The 16,677-nt window shown below is 46.6% G+C and overlaps 1 protein-coding gene across 1 annotated transcript; it reads right to left on the minus strand.

Moving 5' to 3' along the window:
* Positions 1 to 262: 262 nt before the first annotated feature.
* Positions 263 to 3,873, minus strand: LOC126516427 (putative nuclease HARBI1). Its single transcript, XM_072285634.1, has 3 exons — positions 3,652 to 3,873; positions 2,426 to 2,637; positions 263 to 2,094 (listed from the first exon to the last, which is right to left on the minus strand). The coding sequence occupies exons 1-3, from the start codon at positions 3,856 to 3,858 to the stop codon at positions 1,779 to 1,781; spliced, it is 735 nt and encodes a 244-aa protein (XP_072141735.1). The 5' UTR covers positions 3,859 to 3,873; the 3' UTR covers positions 263 to 1,778.
* Positions 3,874 to 16,677: the final 12,804 nt, after the last annotated feature.

Raw genomic sequence — 16,677 nt, forward strand, 5'->3', positions numbered from 1 at the left:
CTGTCTGTCTTGTACGAGGTGAACAAGAAGGCATGGATAATACAACAGTTTTTTGAAAGCTATGTGAGAAAACTAGATCATAAATATGATCTAGAAGGCCGCAAAGTTTTGTTGTTTGTCGACAACTGCGCCGCACACGGGCACATAAACAACTTGCATAGTTTTAGTGGAACGAAAGTCTGTGGGAGATATCGAGTAAAAAAATCATTTTTTTCTCTCTCTCGAAGTCTGTCTGAGTCGAGTTCTTACCCCCAAACACAAGTATCCTACAGCCAATAAACCAAGGCGTGATACGCAACCTGAAGGTGAAATATCGGTCACGCTTGCTTTCGCGTGTGGCGTTGTGCCTCGACAGTGGAAAAGCCTACTCTGTCGATTTGCTTGGAGCACTCAGCATGCTCGCTGATGCGTGGAAGTCGGTGGCCACCCACAACGCTGCGCAACTGCTTCCACCACGCGGGATTTGTGTTGAATGGCGACTCGGCTTTCTTGGACGAGGATAGTGTCGTCGAGCAGCTGTCTGGCAGTGAGCACCTCATCGACAACCTTCGCACTGCAGGCGTCAAAATTCCCTCGACCGTTTCGTTTTCTAAGTTCACGGACGTGGACAGCGAGTTGGAACTGTGCGCCGGGCTCACGGATGAATAAATGATTCGCCAAGTGCTTGCAGAGTCCGAGAGCGACGACGACTCACATGCAGCAGCGCAGTCGACCGAAGCTGAGCTGATGCAAGCGGTCGCAACTCTTTCGTCAGTTTACGGCGACACGACAACTCTTGCCAAAATTCAGGCGGACCTGCTTGCACGCAAGCGAAGCATGGTTCAGAAGATCATTAATCACTTTTTCCAGCCTCTAACTCAATAGTAAGCAATAAATTGAGTTTTTGGGGGGCACATTTGTTTTTTTTCGGACTGCCTGATTTTTCTGACATTTTCGCGGTCCCTTGAGGGTCCAAAAGACCTGTCGTCAACTATACCAAGTGCTGGTTAGCTTGTTACATTTTATAGGCGTGCAGCTCGTGTGCTACAGCCAGCCCTGCAGTTTGGCCTACGTAGTTACTGTATATGGCCACAGAACGAGTGAGAGGATGACTTGCTGCTAGCAGGCTTTCTAAACGCAGCGCGAGAAGGTCGGGGCAACGAACACACAAAGACGGGACGGGTGCAGATAGAAAGATGGTAACTGGTCTTGGAAGATGTTATGAATACATGAAGTCGCCCAAACCTGGATTTTGATTTACTGCTAGCTCCTTCGTGTTAGCACGCTGAATGGACGGTGCATGTTTATCTCCCGCCCTTGATGCCGGTTTCGTCGCAAAGCACCACGAATTTTCTATTCGCACATGTGTTGTAAAACAGCCTGCATGCAGCTACCATAGCACAGTGCAAGTTTAAAGTATGCATGTGTTGGAAAGCTGGCACAGGCCAGGACGCTGCACTCCCCCCTCTCGCGGACAGAGAGAAACGGACCGTCCGCTTACGGGTAGCGTGCATATGCTGCGCTGATGAAGGTCACTACACATGCTACAAGAGCCGGGAATCTTTTCCCCCGTTTAAACCGTCTGCGTAGATTGCAGACAGATTTGGGGCAGCGCACAAAGAGCGCATCCCCGCTTACGTTCCACGAAGAGGCATGCAAGAACATAACACTACTGTTATTTGCCCGGAAATGAACCTACTGAATCGCTGAATGCACCACCAGTTCAACCTACCTACCTGCCTATTTCTGTTCTTTTTAATTAAAGAGTAATCTAAAGTGAATGCGGAGTTTATATGGATTTATGAGAAATAATCTGCAATAATACGAGCACGGGTTCTAAATCCACTGGAATCTTGTACTGCCATCTGTGGCTGTCCATTCGGCAATGTTGGCGCAGGCTGGTGAACACTGGGTGCAGTGAGGGGCTGTACATTGGGAGGGCATGGGTAACGCAGAATTCTGCTGAGGTTGTGAAGTGCCGCACATGCAGTGATAACTACAAGTGTAGTGTTTGTTTGAACTTGCAGCTTCATCTGAAGGCAAGGAAACCTCCTCTTCCAAATGCCGAACACACGTTCCACGCTGTTTCTTGTTTTTGCTTGTGACTTGTTGTACCTGAAAAATATAGCTGCATTATTTTTCTTTCCCGTGAAAATAACAGAAAGAGAGGCGATCAATTGCTCTTGATGTAATATGAACAGTGCTTTGTCTTTCTTTGACGCATTTTGCCTTTCAGCGATGAGCTCTTGAAATGAATTGCGAGAACATTATTGAAAATGAGCAAATAAAAAGTGTTTCAATTCTGTGTTGGCTTTTGTCTAGTCTTGCATGTTCAAATATGTTGCTTTGCATGCAAGAAGCTTTACGACCATTTTTCCGGACACTTTCTTCTTGAAAATAATTCTGATATTCTGCAGCACTGCTTCATAGAAATTAGCTAGCTTGCCTGTACTCTGGGCTGCCTTGGTCAGGATCCTTGAGTGGGGTCATGAGGTATGGCCTGCAGGCATAGCCCGTATCTCCGAGAAGAATCCCGGGGACGACACCAGTCTCGTAGAGAACTCTCGCACGGCTGCTGTCGAAAATTCTGCTATCATGGGCAGACCCTGGCCAGCTGGCCACTACATCATAAAATTGTAGGTCAGGGCCCGTGATGCCCTGCAAAACAGCAACTTTCGTTAATAAGGGCGGTAGGTATCCAAAATGTACTTGCACAATAGAGAAAATTCTGTACAGGTAAGCATTTTATGGTGGCATCACATTCTTAACCGACAGACTGGTTGACTTTTTTTGTCGTAAGTAAATATGAGCGTTACTGTAAAGCTCCACAGTAACGGTCATATTGATTGCGCAAAATGCGCGAATACACTTGTTGAAACCAGAGTGGTAAAACAAAAGCGGGTGCTCCAGTAATCCTGTTCTCGTAATAGTGTAGCTCTGTGATAGAGTTATGCAGTGGAATCTCGATTACATGATCATGATCGATACGAATTTTTTAGTCGTCCCGGCCCAAGTACATTAGCTTAACAACGTGCTAAATTTCAGATTTTGGGAACCACTTGTAGCGCGCTGGGTGATTTGAAGAGCCGAGTCGTCGTGTGATCTGCGGTACGTGCGAGCGTGAATTAACGAACGCGTGCATATGCTTCCCCAAATTTCATGACTCAATCTTCGCCGCATAACAGCACTGTATTCTGACAAAGTTGACTTTAGCAATTATATGTACCCTTGCCGAATTTTCAGCCGTGCTTGTTCTCATTACATTCCGTTACATTGTGGTTAATAACCTACTGATATTTTTTTTATGTCCCTAAAAATACGCACACAATCGATATTATACTGGGTGAAAACATAAAGGGTTAAATACTGGCGGCGCTGTGATTTCATCGGAACTACGACATTACGACGCTGAGGAAAACGTTGCCGGTTCAAAGTGCTGGTCACGGCACTTGCATTTTAATGAGGGGCAAGACATTGGTGCAGATTAGGGTTAGCAAATTCGAAATATCGACAACTGTCGTTGCACAGATGTACACTGGCGGTGTGAAACCGCGTCGTAAATGATTCTGGTGGTTTACTTGGTGTTACGTCTGTTACATTTACAGAGTCGTACTACCAGCGGCATTCTGTACCGCTTCTGTTTGCATTTCGGTATTTGAAATGGGCACTCACCTGAACATTTATCGAAAAGTATCCTTTCCGGTTGCGATAAACCTCAGCGTGGTCACCACCAGGGCTCTTAATCGGCACATGGGTGCAGTCAATGCACCCGCTGACACCGGGAAACTTTCCTAACTTGTAAAATTCGCTCATCACACCGCTCACTTCTGAAGCGGCAGGGAACTTCACAAGCGCAGTGAACAGGCTTCTCGCGATCATGGTAGATACGCGCTCGATGACCCGGGAGACGGTCGGCTGAGAAACATTCACGAGGTCCCCGGTCACAATTTGAAATGTGCCTGCTCCTTAGAACCGCAGTGTTATAAGGAGCTGCAGGAGAGGCGGCACAGGGAACCCACGTCCGTCGGTGTGTTCCCGCAGAGGCAGCATTGTGAGCAGCTGCTGCACGGCACTTTTGCTGAAGCGGAATCGGCACAAAAACTCGTCGTCGTTGTAAAGCTCCATGGGATTTAAGCGATCCCTGACTACTCGACGCGGCGGCGATGCGTATTCGAAGGCTGCTCCAGTCGATATTTCTTCGTGGCGATCCAGGTAACCAACAAACTCCTCGAAGTCGTCCATCGCCGCCATTTTGTTTGTGTACAAGGGAGCGTTAAGGTAGGTCAGAGGCTACCTTAACCGAGCCTTACTTATCATGACCATAAGTACGAGGAAAGTTCTGCGATAAGTACAAGGTTGGTTCTTGAAACGCGTTAAGGGCTGTTCACTGACTTAAGTCATAAGCATAAGTATAAGTTTGGTTTGTGAATACGGCGGTTAGAGATTAGAAAAACTACCTTAAAATATTTAGACTTGAGGGAAAGCTTCGTTTACAAACTATAACACGGCAATCAGCACTCGAATACGACGAGAGAAATTATTGAGACGTGGAAAATTTCCTTGAAATAAATATGGTTTGCGAGACAAATGCTTGTAAGTATTGAACCTCTTAAAAGATGAGGGGGAAATATGCGCTCACCGAGAGGTCATCGTCTGCACGGGACCCCCCACCAGGCACCTTACTGAGATGGGGGGGGGGCTCTGTGGGCCGGACACAAAGCCTCCCTTCTCCGCCGGCCAAGCGGGGAAAACACGCTTTCCGATCGCTCAAGGTTGCGCGGACATAGTGTAACTCTAGCGTCTAGAAGAAGCTTAACCAGGTGCGATGGCGGCACGCATAGCGTGGGAAGCTAGCCGCCAAAATAACAATCTCAAGGACTGCTGCTGACGAGGGCGAAATACCTTCGTGTAATTATAATAACCCTAATAGGACTACTTTCGAAAGAAAAAAAAAAAAAGGAAACGGTCCGGAGGGCTATACTACGAGAGCTATGACTGATAGTTCTCTCTCTCTCTTTCTCTCTCTCTCTCTCCCTCTATATGTATATATATATATATATATATATATATATATATATATATATATATATATATATAGTCATCTCATCTATGGGATGGCATGCGCGCGCTTTTGCTTTGTTTCTGCGTGTAGTAGTTAAGAGAGCCAGTTTAAGTGCGGAGAAGAAGGAAGGACAGGAAAGCAAAAAAACTGCAGCGCCGTGGTTTTAAAGCGCACCCGTGGTAGAGAAACGGAAGGCGATATAAGCGTGCGTGGCCATGGTACGCACACGACAAACTGCCTTAAAATATTTAGGCTTGAGGGAAAGCTTCGTTAACAAACGATATCACGGCAATCAGCACTCGAATATAATTATAACCCTAATAATAATTGTAAATATTCATCTCATCAATGGGATCTAATGCGCGCGCTGTTGCTTTGTCTCTGCGTGTAGTAGTTGAGAGAGCCAGTTTAAGGGAGGCGAAGAAGGAAGGAAAAGAAAGTCTCTGAAGCAAAATTGCAGCGCCGTGGTTTTAAAGCGCACCCGTGGTAGAGAAACGGAAGGCGATATAAGCGTACGTGGCCATGGTACGCACCCGACAAACTGCCTTAAAATATTTAGACTTGAGGGAAAGCTTCGTTAACAAACGATAACACGGCAATCAGCACTCGAATACGACGAGAGAAATTATTGAGACGGGGAAAACTCCCTTGAAATAAATATGGTTTGTGAGACAAATGCTTCTAAGTATTGAACCTGTTAAAAGATGAGGGGAAATTTGCGCTCACCGAGAGGACATCGTCCGTACGTATCGTCTATTCCGAGTGGTTGGAAGGCATACTTTCTTGGAAAAATGGCCGCCCGAGGAGAAGAGCGAACTCGAGCGGCTTAGAGATTAGGAGAACTACCTTAAAATATTTAGACTTGAGGGAAAGCTTCATTTACAAACTATAACACGGCAATCAGCACTCGAATACGACGAGAGAAATTATTGAGACGTGGAAAATTTCCTTGAAATAAATATGGTTTGCGAGACAAATGCTTGTAAGTATTGAACCTCTTAAAAGATGAGGGGGAAATATGCGCTCACCGAGAGGTCATCGTCTGCACGGGACCCCCCACCAGGCACCTTACTGAGATGGGGGGGGCTCTGTGGGCCGGACACAAAGCCTCCCTTCTCCGCCGGCCAAGCGGGGAAAACGCGCTTTCCGATCGCTCAAGGTTGCGCGGACATAGTGTAACTCTAGCGTCTAGAAGAAGCTTAACCAGGTGCGATGGCGGCACGCATAGCGTGGGAAGCTAGCCGCCAAAATAACAATCTCAAGGACTGCTGCTGACGAGGGCGAAATACCTTCGTGTAATTATAATAACCCTAATAGGACTACTTTCGAAAGAAAAAAAAAAAAAGGAAACGGTCCAGAGGGCTATACTACGAGAGCTATGACTGATAGTTCTCTCTCTCTCTCTCTTTCTCTCTCTCTCTCTCTCTCTATATATATATATATATATATATAGTCATCTCATCTATGGGATTGCATGCGCGCGCTGTTGCTTTGTTTCTGCGTGTAGTAGTTAAGAGAGCCAGTTTAAGGGCGGAGAAGAAGGAAGGAGAGGAAAGCAAAAAAACTGCAGCGCCGTGGTTTTAAAGCGCACCCGTGGTGGAGAAACGGAAGGCGATATAAGCGTGCGTGGCCATGGTACGCACACGACAAACTGCCTTAAAATATTTAGGCTTGAGGGAAAGCTTCGTTAACAAACGATATCACGGCAATCAGCACTCGAATATAATTATAACCCTAATAATAATTGTAAATATTCATCTCATCAATGGGATCTAATGCGCGCGCTGTTGCTTTGTCTCTGCGTGTAGTAGTTGAGACAGCCAGTTTAAGGGAGGCGAAGAAGGAAGGAAAAGAAAGGCTCTGAAGCAAAATTGCAGCGCCGTGGTTTTAAAGCGCACCCGTGGTAGAGAAACGGAAGGCGATATAAGCGTACGTGGCCATGGTACACACCCGACAAACTGCCTTAAAATATTTAGACTTGAGGGAAAGCTTCGTTAACAAACTATAACACGGCAATCAGCACTCGAATACGACGAGAGAAATTATTGAGACGTGGAAAACTCCCTTGAAATAAATATGGTTTGTGAGACAAATGCTTCTAAGTATTGAACCTCTTAATTAAAAGATGAGGGGAAATTTGCGCTCACCGAGAGGACATCGTCCGTACGTATGGTCTATTCCGAGTGGTTGGAAGGCATACTTTCTTAAAAAAATGGCCGCCCGAGGAGAGGAGCGAACTCGAGCGGCTTAGAGATTAGGAAAACTACCTTAAAATATTTAGACTTGAGGTAAAGCTTCGTTTACAAACTATAACACGGCAATCAGCACTCGAATACGACGAGAGAAATTATTGAGACGTGGAAAATTTCCTTGAAATAAATATGGTTTGCGAGACAAATGCTTGTAAGTATTGAACCTCTTAAAAGATGAGGGGGAAATATGCGCTCACCGAGAGGTCATCGTCTGCACGGGACCATATATATATATATATAAAATATATATAAATCTTTAAAACGATCAGCCCGATGATTCCAGTATTATTGTTTGATCTGCTTAATTATTTTGTAACTACGTACGGCCTTAATGAAAAACAACAGCCGCAGTCTTTCAGTGGAGCTTAGCAGCAGCGACCATTTTTTGCACAAAGTATGTTTCTGCGGTTTTCGCTTACGCAGATGAACTTGAACCGCTTTGAAGGGGTTTGAACCGTTATTTTTTCGCTCGGGAGTTGAACCGCAACTGAATTGTTCGGTGTGAACCGAAACAAAAACCGGAACAAAAAGTTTGGGGGCACTGTGCTCTCGAAGCCCCAAAATGCGTAGATTTCCGTGCACATGAGGGAGGCGATTGGCGCCGAGCGGGCCTCCCTCGACATGGTGCCCATCGCGAGGACTGGAGGTGTGCTCCATCACATCTTTGCCCGAGAAATCAGAAACATTAGACCTCACAGGTATGCATGCGCCGTACTTCTCTCTACATCACCCTCTGCTCGTCGCCAGCAACGACACAGAAGTGGCGCTGCTGTCTACTAGGGCTGTGTAATCGATGGGCATTTCGTCCTATACTGTACAGCTGTACAGAGCATACATTTCCTCTCGTACATTCAAACGTGCATGGTTGTTTTTTTAAATATGTATTAGACAGCTGCTAATGTAGAGGAAAATAAATTCTGCTTAGCTCGATGTCGCAGATTCGACGACTCCATTTCAGGGGAGGCGTAATGCTGTTTTACATTTATTAAAAAAATACTAGTATAACAGTGTTTGAACTTCAAACATTTTTCATCTTAATATATCACACAAACCTGTCTCTGGCTTGTCAATTTCACCATCACAAGCACTCATCATGAATAGGTGATATTTGCACACCTGTCACGAGGAAGTATGTTAATGTAATTGCCGGCGCCAATCATGTCTTAATACGCCGCCATTTTTTTTCTTTTGTTCGCCAGGTTCACCATTACGGCGTGTTGGGACGTGGTGGCAAGACAGAGTGATGGTACATGTTTTCGAGAAATAATTCACGCTTGGCCATGCCAGAGCAGCGGCTGTCGAGGCATGCCACAAGTGTGTCACTAGAATGCCAAATGTAGTTTGCTCCCCTTGTAAATATAGTTTATTCCCAGAAAGGTTCCCTCTCACCCGCCCCAGTAGTTTTGTAGCTGTGGCATTGCGTATATCGCGGGGCTCCAGGTCGCCGGTTAAATCTGGCTGGCGGCAGCGACGCTTCAACGGAGGCGGAAATGCGGAAACGCTCGTGTGCTTACATTTCCGTGCAAGGCGAAGGAGGCCAGGTGGTCGAAATTATTCCGGAGTCCCCCTCTACGACGTGCTACAAATTACGATCGCAGTTTTGCCATTTTTAAAGTCACATCATTTTTTTATTTAACTAATAGGGTTACGCGCTTGCTGTCCGTGTCAACTGAGGCCTTTGACTTCGCCTTTGTCACGATGTTCTTGGAAGAGCTGATGGGGCCTCCGCCAACGGCATGCTGTAAACCACTGCGAACGAGTGGTCTTAGAGAGCCCCAGGCGGTCAAATCTGCTTCTATGGCGTGCCTCATTTACAGATGGTGTTTTTGCGGAGTTTGTTTATGTAGATGACCGGGGTAGTTGGAGAAATATGGGAGAGGCCTTTGCCCTGCAGTGGGCGTAACCAGGCTGATGATGATGATGATGATGATGATGATGATGATGATGATGATGATGTTTATGTAGAACATCTGAGAGGAATCGTCATAACAGTGAAGTTTCGTGTTTCTACGTTTACAAGTGACCACCTGGACCGAAACAACGACCGTCAAATCATTCCTACAATTTACTTTATTGCACACATGGCGCAGCGCAGCTCGTATTTCAACCTGCCTGGGATGCAGTGGGGCAGAGTGAAGAGAAACGTCACAGAGGGGACGGACGAAGTTCCGTGCTTTGGGTTGGCGCATGCGTAATTACGTAAATATAACGAATTATTTCAGGCCAGTAAATACAGCGAAGCGATACAGGGCTAGCCGATACGTCCGTCCTTCGATCTATCGTCTGTGCGCCGAAAAGTCCTCCGGTGCAACCCCATGCGCATGGGCGGAAAAAAAAAGAGGCGCAAGATTGTCTACGCCAACAGTGACATCGTTGCTGTCCGTCGCAGGCGAGCGCGCGCGCAGCAGTTTCTCTCTGGCTCCGAAATGGGTAGCCCACGCGTCATACGTAGTCCTGAGGAGCAGGCAGCTTTCCGTCAGCAGCACCATGAGCATCACCGTGAGCAGAACCGTGAACGAGCTCCTCTACGCTGTCCCGATGCTGCAGCCCGTGCACAAGAACGGGCTCGTGCAGCCGAGCGCAAGCAGCAACTGCGCACCGAGGATCCGGCAGCCTACCAAGCCGTCGTTTAATGAACTGTCGGGATTAACCCAGCGACAAACATCGGGGCCGCACGTTTAGCTTCGCTCCTTGACCATCTGTACGGAGTGCTTGGGCGGTGATGTTTTGTCCTGCATCGCCATTGCAATTTTTATTGGCCTTTAAGGGCCATATGTTGCGTGCGAAGAGTAAGAATTATACACGAAGTCTTTTATTGGCAGCGAATGCTCAAGTTCGGTAATAAATGGCTGTTTGCGTCTGTCATATCGCAGAAAATCCCAGGACGAGACAGCGGCAACCATACTGGCGAACTTGCTGCTCGTGATTCCATCGAAGCCCTGGGAGGGAGCCAGAAGCCCTTCCTTGCTGTCTTGGGAAATAGTGCAAGCTAAGCTGCCGTGGAGCGTCATTTTACTGATTGGCAGCGGGTTCTCCATCGCCGAAGGCATGCGGGGGAGGAGCAATTCGCAATTTCCAGATGCGCTGCATGCAACGCTACGGTGACGCCTATGGCGCCGCCTACTGATGATTTTCCATTTTTATTAATGCGACGGCAAGGGTCGCTTTCGGAAATATCAATTGATAAGACTGCCTTTGATGTTAAGCATGTTTTTTCGAACACGTACAGCTAAAAAAAATATTTACATTTGTGTATTATTTGTCTAATACTGAAGAACACGTGCCTTTGCCTTGGAGCTTTCTAGCAAAAAAAGGAAACTTGCAACAGCTGCAAGCTCTTTATCCATATGGAAATGACAATATGAAGACTTTTTGGCAAATAATGGCGGCTAACCAAGTTCCATGAAGTGCATATATTATATGGAACGTATAATAACAAACATCGTCGTACCACACAAAGCAGTGTATTACCTCTCCCATGCACAATTTACTTGACCAATGAAGATGCCCTATGACAGGAGCCTAGCGTGCTCTCACAGCAGCTTCAGGTTTGTGAAACTGTGCTCTCCTGGGCGCACGGCAGGTAAGATTGTCGCTGACGAGATCGTGACCTGCAAGTATGCCTGCGTTCTCGTGTTATAGCAGTGGCGGCGAGCTCATTGGATGACCCACCCATACCGATGTGCGCCGTACGAAACGATGGAAGGGACATTCCTTTTACTTAGTTTTTCTTTTATATAGGGACATGTAGCTATCTCACACACAGACGGATGAAGATATCGTGGTGATTGAACCGGCCGACTAAACATGGCTGTTTACCGTGACCAACGCCAACGCTGCAAGGCGATAACAACAGCACGGGACGTGCTGCTATGGCACTGTTCACGTTGAATATAGATTACTAATCACCGGACTCATCAGCCTTACTAAAGACAGCTGGTGAATTATAATGCATTCTTGATTCTGTTCTAGTCACGGCCTTCAAGCTGCAACCGATGGGGTGCTTTAACGTAAAGCAATTCCAATCCGCCTCTATTCTTTCTTTGTCATTAGCCCTTCCCACTTAGTCAAACACTTCGGAGTCATGCCGAAGCCTGTCACGCGATGTCACGAAAACTACGAAGACAGTTTTCTGATATTAGGTTGCAAAGGGATAACCTATGATGAGGCCTGAGAAATAAAAAAGAATGATTTCCGATTCGCCTAAATTAGATAAATTAGGGATCCGCTACCACACACTACACGGAGACAAATGGGACATAGCCAAAGAAATAAGGGCCAAACTCATGGTACCCCCCTTACCCAAGAATATGCATCCTGTACACCACGAGGGCAGAAGAATGAGCAGAGCAAAAAACATGGCGAAGAACTACGGAAGAAACAAGGACGCGTTCTTTGTAGACGCTGCACGTTACAAACACAAACGAAGCTTTGTCGCAGCAGTACTTAACCACCACAGACAATGCTGCACAAGCTCGACTATAAACACGACCCGCATCGAAACGGCGAAGGAAGTGGCTGTAGCGTTAGCCATAGCACAAACCAACGCATACTATATAATCAGTGATTCCCAGACTGAAGTACGCAACTTCGGGAACGGCCGGATCTCAGCTGAGGTGCTAAACATACTGAGAAAAGGCAAACCAACAAGGGAAGACCGATGCGTCCAAATCCTATGGGTACCAGCCCACAACGCCGACTCAACGGGAGAGGACAACCCTAACGCAGCGGCACACAACGTAGCTCGAGGACTCACTTTCCGAGCTGCGACGAACGTAGACCTCTCGACAGGGCTCTCCGAAGTATGGGAACGGGAAGACAGAATGGCCATGTTCAACGACGTCACCAACGATTACAACATGCAAAGATGCACTCATTTACCACCCCATTCACAACTCACTAGATCGCAATCTGTCCAGTGGCGACAACTACAAACCGAATCATACAAGCGTCCTATACTAATGCACGCTATTTATCCAGACATATACACCGCAGATAGATGCAAAGTGTGTGGCCCCAGAGCCACGCTAGAACACATGCTATGGGAATGCCAGGGAGTAATACTGGACAATGAAAGCGAAGCCTCCATCGACAGCCTCCGCGCGATATTGCAGGCCGCGCTGCTCAGCTAGAACCTGGAAGAGCAACTCTGGGCAGTCCAGCGGGCCAAGGAAGCCGCCGAGAGGCAAGAACTCTTGGACGTAACCTCGGTGGATTCCCCAGCCCACTAACTCGCCTGACGTGAATCGTTCTGAATCGCAATGAAGTTTTCTCACTCACTCCCTCTACGCCCTTTCCGTCTTAGCTCTCTGCTATAGGTCAAAAATTCTGTGGCTGTACCCAGTTCACCTGATTGCTACGGGTCGTCACAAAACCGCGAGAACTCTCCACGTCAAAGTGAGGTGTACAATGTAAAGATGCATTATTGTACCAAACAAAACTAAGATATTTTCAGAATAGCCGGAAATATCCCTGTTACAGAAAGGAATTGAAGATACCAGCCCTTTGATCTATCTGGCACTGGCTACTTGTAGCTTCCGGAAAGCGTGGACTTCTTTGTTTAGCATAAATATTTGGGTGGCGGAATAACGTTGTCGAGGGTTTCGGCACTGATACTCCATCATTCTGTCAACTCTTCTTTGCGAAACATCCCTTTTAGAGGCGACTTAACTCCCCGCTGCATACTGCCGCGATTTTCGACCAGCCCCCGCAACCTAAGCAAGGGGAAATTGTCCAATCACCGACGCCGGCACTACTCTCATCACTCCCTCATCTGCTTTCACTAAACTAGCGCGGCTCCACGGACATCCTCTCCACTTCAGTGCGCTTTCATGCCTCTTGTCAGAAAATTAGATAAGAAAATCCTGCCAAGGTGGGCAATGCTATGTTCGGTTTGAAATCAAACTAAAGCGACGTTTTATCGGTGTAGACAGCGTTTTATTGAGCAGTTCAAACAACGCTGTGGGTCACCGCCCGATGCTTGGGTCAGCGTTTACCTAAATTTTATGTCAATAGATTAGAATAAAATAAAAATGGGATAGTTTACGTCACAGGCCCAGGCTTTGCAACGCGTTGAAACTTCAGCTTGTCATTGTATGCGTTTTCTTTATAGCACATAAGCTTCGAATAGAATGGCTTCGTTGGGTCCTTGCTGTAAAAAAAGTTCGAAAGAGTGGCACCTTTAAATTCTTCATCTGCGCGCAAACTTGGCGCACGCATAATTGCCTTAGAAGGCGCAGTCATTTGGGTATATAATGTTAACAGCTGATCTTTTTCTTTCTTTTATTACAGCATCTGCATCTTCAGTGAACCAGGAGCTAGAATGCAGGTGATGACAATGCAATTTTGCAAACGTAGCGTCTGACTAAATGGGCATTTATTTCCCGCAGGTTACAATTCATCTCTTGTAGCGCTCTGTAGTTTCGGGTCCTTTCCATTGGTGTAGAAAGTAACCTGTAAATAACGGAGGAGGCTTGGAACAGTCAGACGCAGGCTTCTCTAAACTTAGTGGCATCCACAGCTATATCACAGGCAGTGGGCGCGCGATAAAATCCCGGCCGCGGCAGCAGCGTTTCTTTGAGGGGAAAGTGCCAGAACATTGCGTACCTGCGCATTTGGTGCACGTTAAAGAGCCCCACATGGTCGAAATAATTGCTCAGAGGCCCACTACGGCATGGATCATCATCATATAGCGTTCGTGGTACGTAAAACCTCAAAATGCATTTTTTTTCAAGGCCAGTGGGCATAGTTTACAATAGCGCAATACATCGTGCAATGCCGCTGGCAAGCGAGCAGGTGCAGATTGCGAGGCACTTTTCAATTAGCACACTATCCGTTTACCCGAAATCTTCGACTTTCACCCACGTCGTCGAGCGTACTGGCCGGCATCGCATATTCGATTGGTTAGTTACGTGGCGTGAAATTGTTCGTTAAATTTACCTAATCGCCCATGCCGCACGGCGAAGGAGAGAACTTTGTCCAACCCTTCTGTGACATAAAAATGTGGCGTAAAATGAAGCACCGCCCTCTTCCCACGTGCTCATTCCAATTCGCGTGTTGCGCAACTCGTGTTTGGGCGCTAAGTCACTTGAGCAGCAGGGGTGAGACAGACAGATTTATCGCGCTACAGCGAGTCTTTCTTTTATGCTACCCCAGCACGTATCAGGTAGGTTGAAGTACGAGCTGCGCTTCGTGGTGCCTTGTGCGTCATCAAATGAACTGGACGAATGATTTGACGCTCGTTATTTCGGTCCACGTGGCCACTTCTAAGCGTAGAAACACGGAACTGCACTGTTATGACGATTCCTCTCAACACTTCACTATGAACATATGCCGTCAAGTGCAATAGAAATTTAAGTTATTGGGTGTTCCGCGCCAAAAACGCCAGCTGATTACAAGGTACCACATAGTGATAGGTTTGAGTGCCTGGGGCTCTTCAACGTGCACCGAGTGTGCGGTACGCGGGCGTTTTGTCCGGGAATCGATCTCGCGACCTCGTGCTTAGCAGCGCAACGCCGTAGCCACTACGCCACCAAGGCGGGTGCCGTCAAGTGCGTAATATAATGTAACTTTATTAACCCCTTGGTGCCTGATTTCTTTTAAATTCGTGCAGCAATTGCAAACTTTGTGGTTTATTTGGATTTTACCATTTTATGACAAACTACACTGGAAAACTTCATTGCAATGCCACATTTATCAAAATTGGCATCTCCTGATTTCTCGACACTGGCCATTTCTTCCATCTCTAGCCAATGGTAAAAATTTATTCATACGGGAACGCACTTAACTAAAGGCTGGTTCTTGTCTTCTGAAACACTTTTCATCTTAATAGAGCTTATGAAGTCGCTCTTACAGGTCACAAGTGCTCATCAATATTGGGCAGGGAGTTCTTGCGTTTACTGAGGCTGAGTAGGGCACTGCACTTGGAGCACACAAAAACCATCTGTTCGTTACAGCTGGTCTGCACATCTGTCGCGTGCCTTTCTGTAAGTGCCCCGTGGCCCGCATGCTTATGCTGGCGTCCCAAGTTGGAGCTGGCTTCATTAGACGCATCCTCGACGCCACTAAAACTGTTTTCGTGGCCGCTTTTTTAATGAAGGAGCCGTCTGTGGAGAACACGCGAAGACCAAAACTGGCCCGTGATATCCGTGAGGTAATGTGTAGTCGAAAATTATGCGGTATGTCGTGGATACTCAAAACTCGGTTAATTAGTGAATGGGTCAATTTGGTTTCTCCTAAGCATTTATTAAATGAACCCGGAAATAAAAGAAACTATATACAGTTGAAACTCGATTTAACGAAGTTATTACCACGCTCGAGTTATTTTGTTAAGTCGAGAAGTATGTAAAGTAGAGAAAGGAATTTTTTGGTCTTTCGAAATCTAAAAGTGTAAGGCAGCGTCACGCAAAAGCAACCTCGGCATCGTATTTGCCGAGAATCGAGTCACCTGTTGCATAAACAATAAAATAAAAGCAACCACCGCCACCCCTACAGAGGCGGTGTTTAGCAGTTCCTTGCATGGGCGCGGCTCGCATCCCCGTTAAAATAAATCTTTGGCCGCGAATAGAGCACCTAGATATTATAACGCGTTATCTTTAGAGCACACGGTCGAAGAAAAACCGGTCGAAGAAAAATCACTGCTTCTTTAACTAATCCGTTTCAGAAAAAACTTCGTTAAATAGAATTCGGTCAAGTTAGTGTGGTTAATTCTTGTTGATGACAATATAAAACTCTATGGGCACCGTCCGGGGAATGGAAATTTCTTCATTAGATTGGGAACTTCGTAAAATCGGGTTTCGTTAGATCGAGTTTTAACTGTATACTAAAGCACTACAGGACGACACTACAATTACGCAGTTAATTATCGCAGTTAATTAACGAGATTAAAGGTTTAAAAAGCGGACTAGACGAGACTAACAATTCGATTTCTGAACTAAACAGAAGAATGCATGCCGTCGAGAGCCACTGTCAACACATCGAGGACCTGCAGCGACAGGTTGAAACATTTAAGACTTCTGCGGCCGTGACGACACGGGCAATCTCCGATATAGAAGCGCGCATCGATGACGCAGAACACCGAGCCCACCGCAACAACCTTGTCTTCTTCGGTATCCGCGACCCAAGTGCGTCTGCATCCGCCGCTCAGGCAGAGGACGAAATCATTCGGCTTTGCGCCGACCAATTAAACATAACTGTGCATCCTGAGGCGATTGAACGTGCGCATCGTCTCGGCCGCCATTCTGATAACCGAAACCATCCTATAATCGTAAAGTTCCTTTTTTATAAAACAAAAGAAACATTCTGTCTAGCGGCCGCAAGTTGAAAGGGACTAACTATAGCATTCGCGAAGACTACTCTCGTACTGTGCAGAATGCCCGGAAACAT

Source organism: Dermacentor andersoni, chromosome 1 (assembly GCF_023375885.2).
Source record: "Dermacentor andersoni chromosome 1, qqDerAnde1_hic_scaffold, whole genome shotgun sequence".
Lineage (NCBI taxonomy): Eukaryota > Metazoa > Arthropoda > Arachnida > Ixodida > Ixodidae > Dermacentor > Dermacentor andersoni.

Coding starts and splice junctions, on each gene's coding strand:
- LOC126516427 (XM_072285634.1), bottom strand. CDS start 3,858: ATGATCGCGAGAAGCCTGTTCACTGCGCTTGTGAAGTTCCCTGCCGCT. Junction 2,638..3,651: donor ACTTTTCGATAAATGTTCAG/GTGAGTGCCCAT, acceptor GCTGTTTTGCAG/GGCATCACGGGCCCTGACCT. Junction 2,095..2,425: donor CAAGGCAGCCCAGAGTACAG/GCAAGCTAGCTA, acceptor TATATTTTTCAG/GTACAACAAGTCACAAGCAA.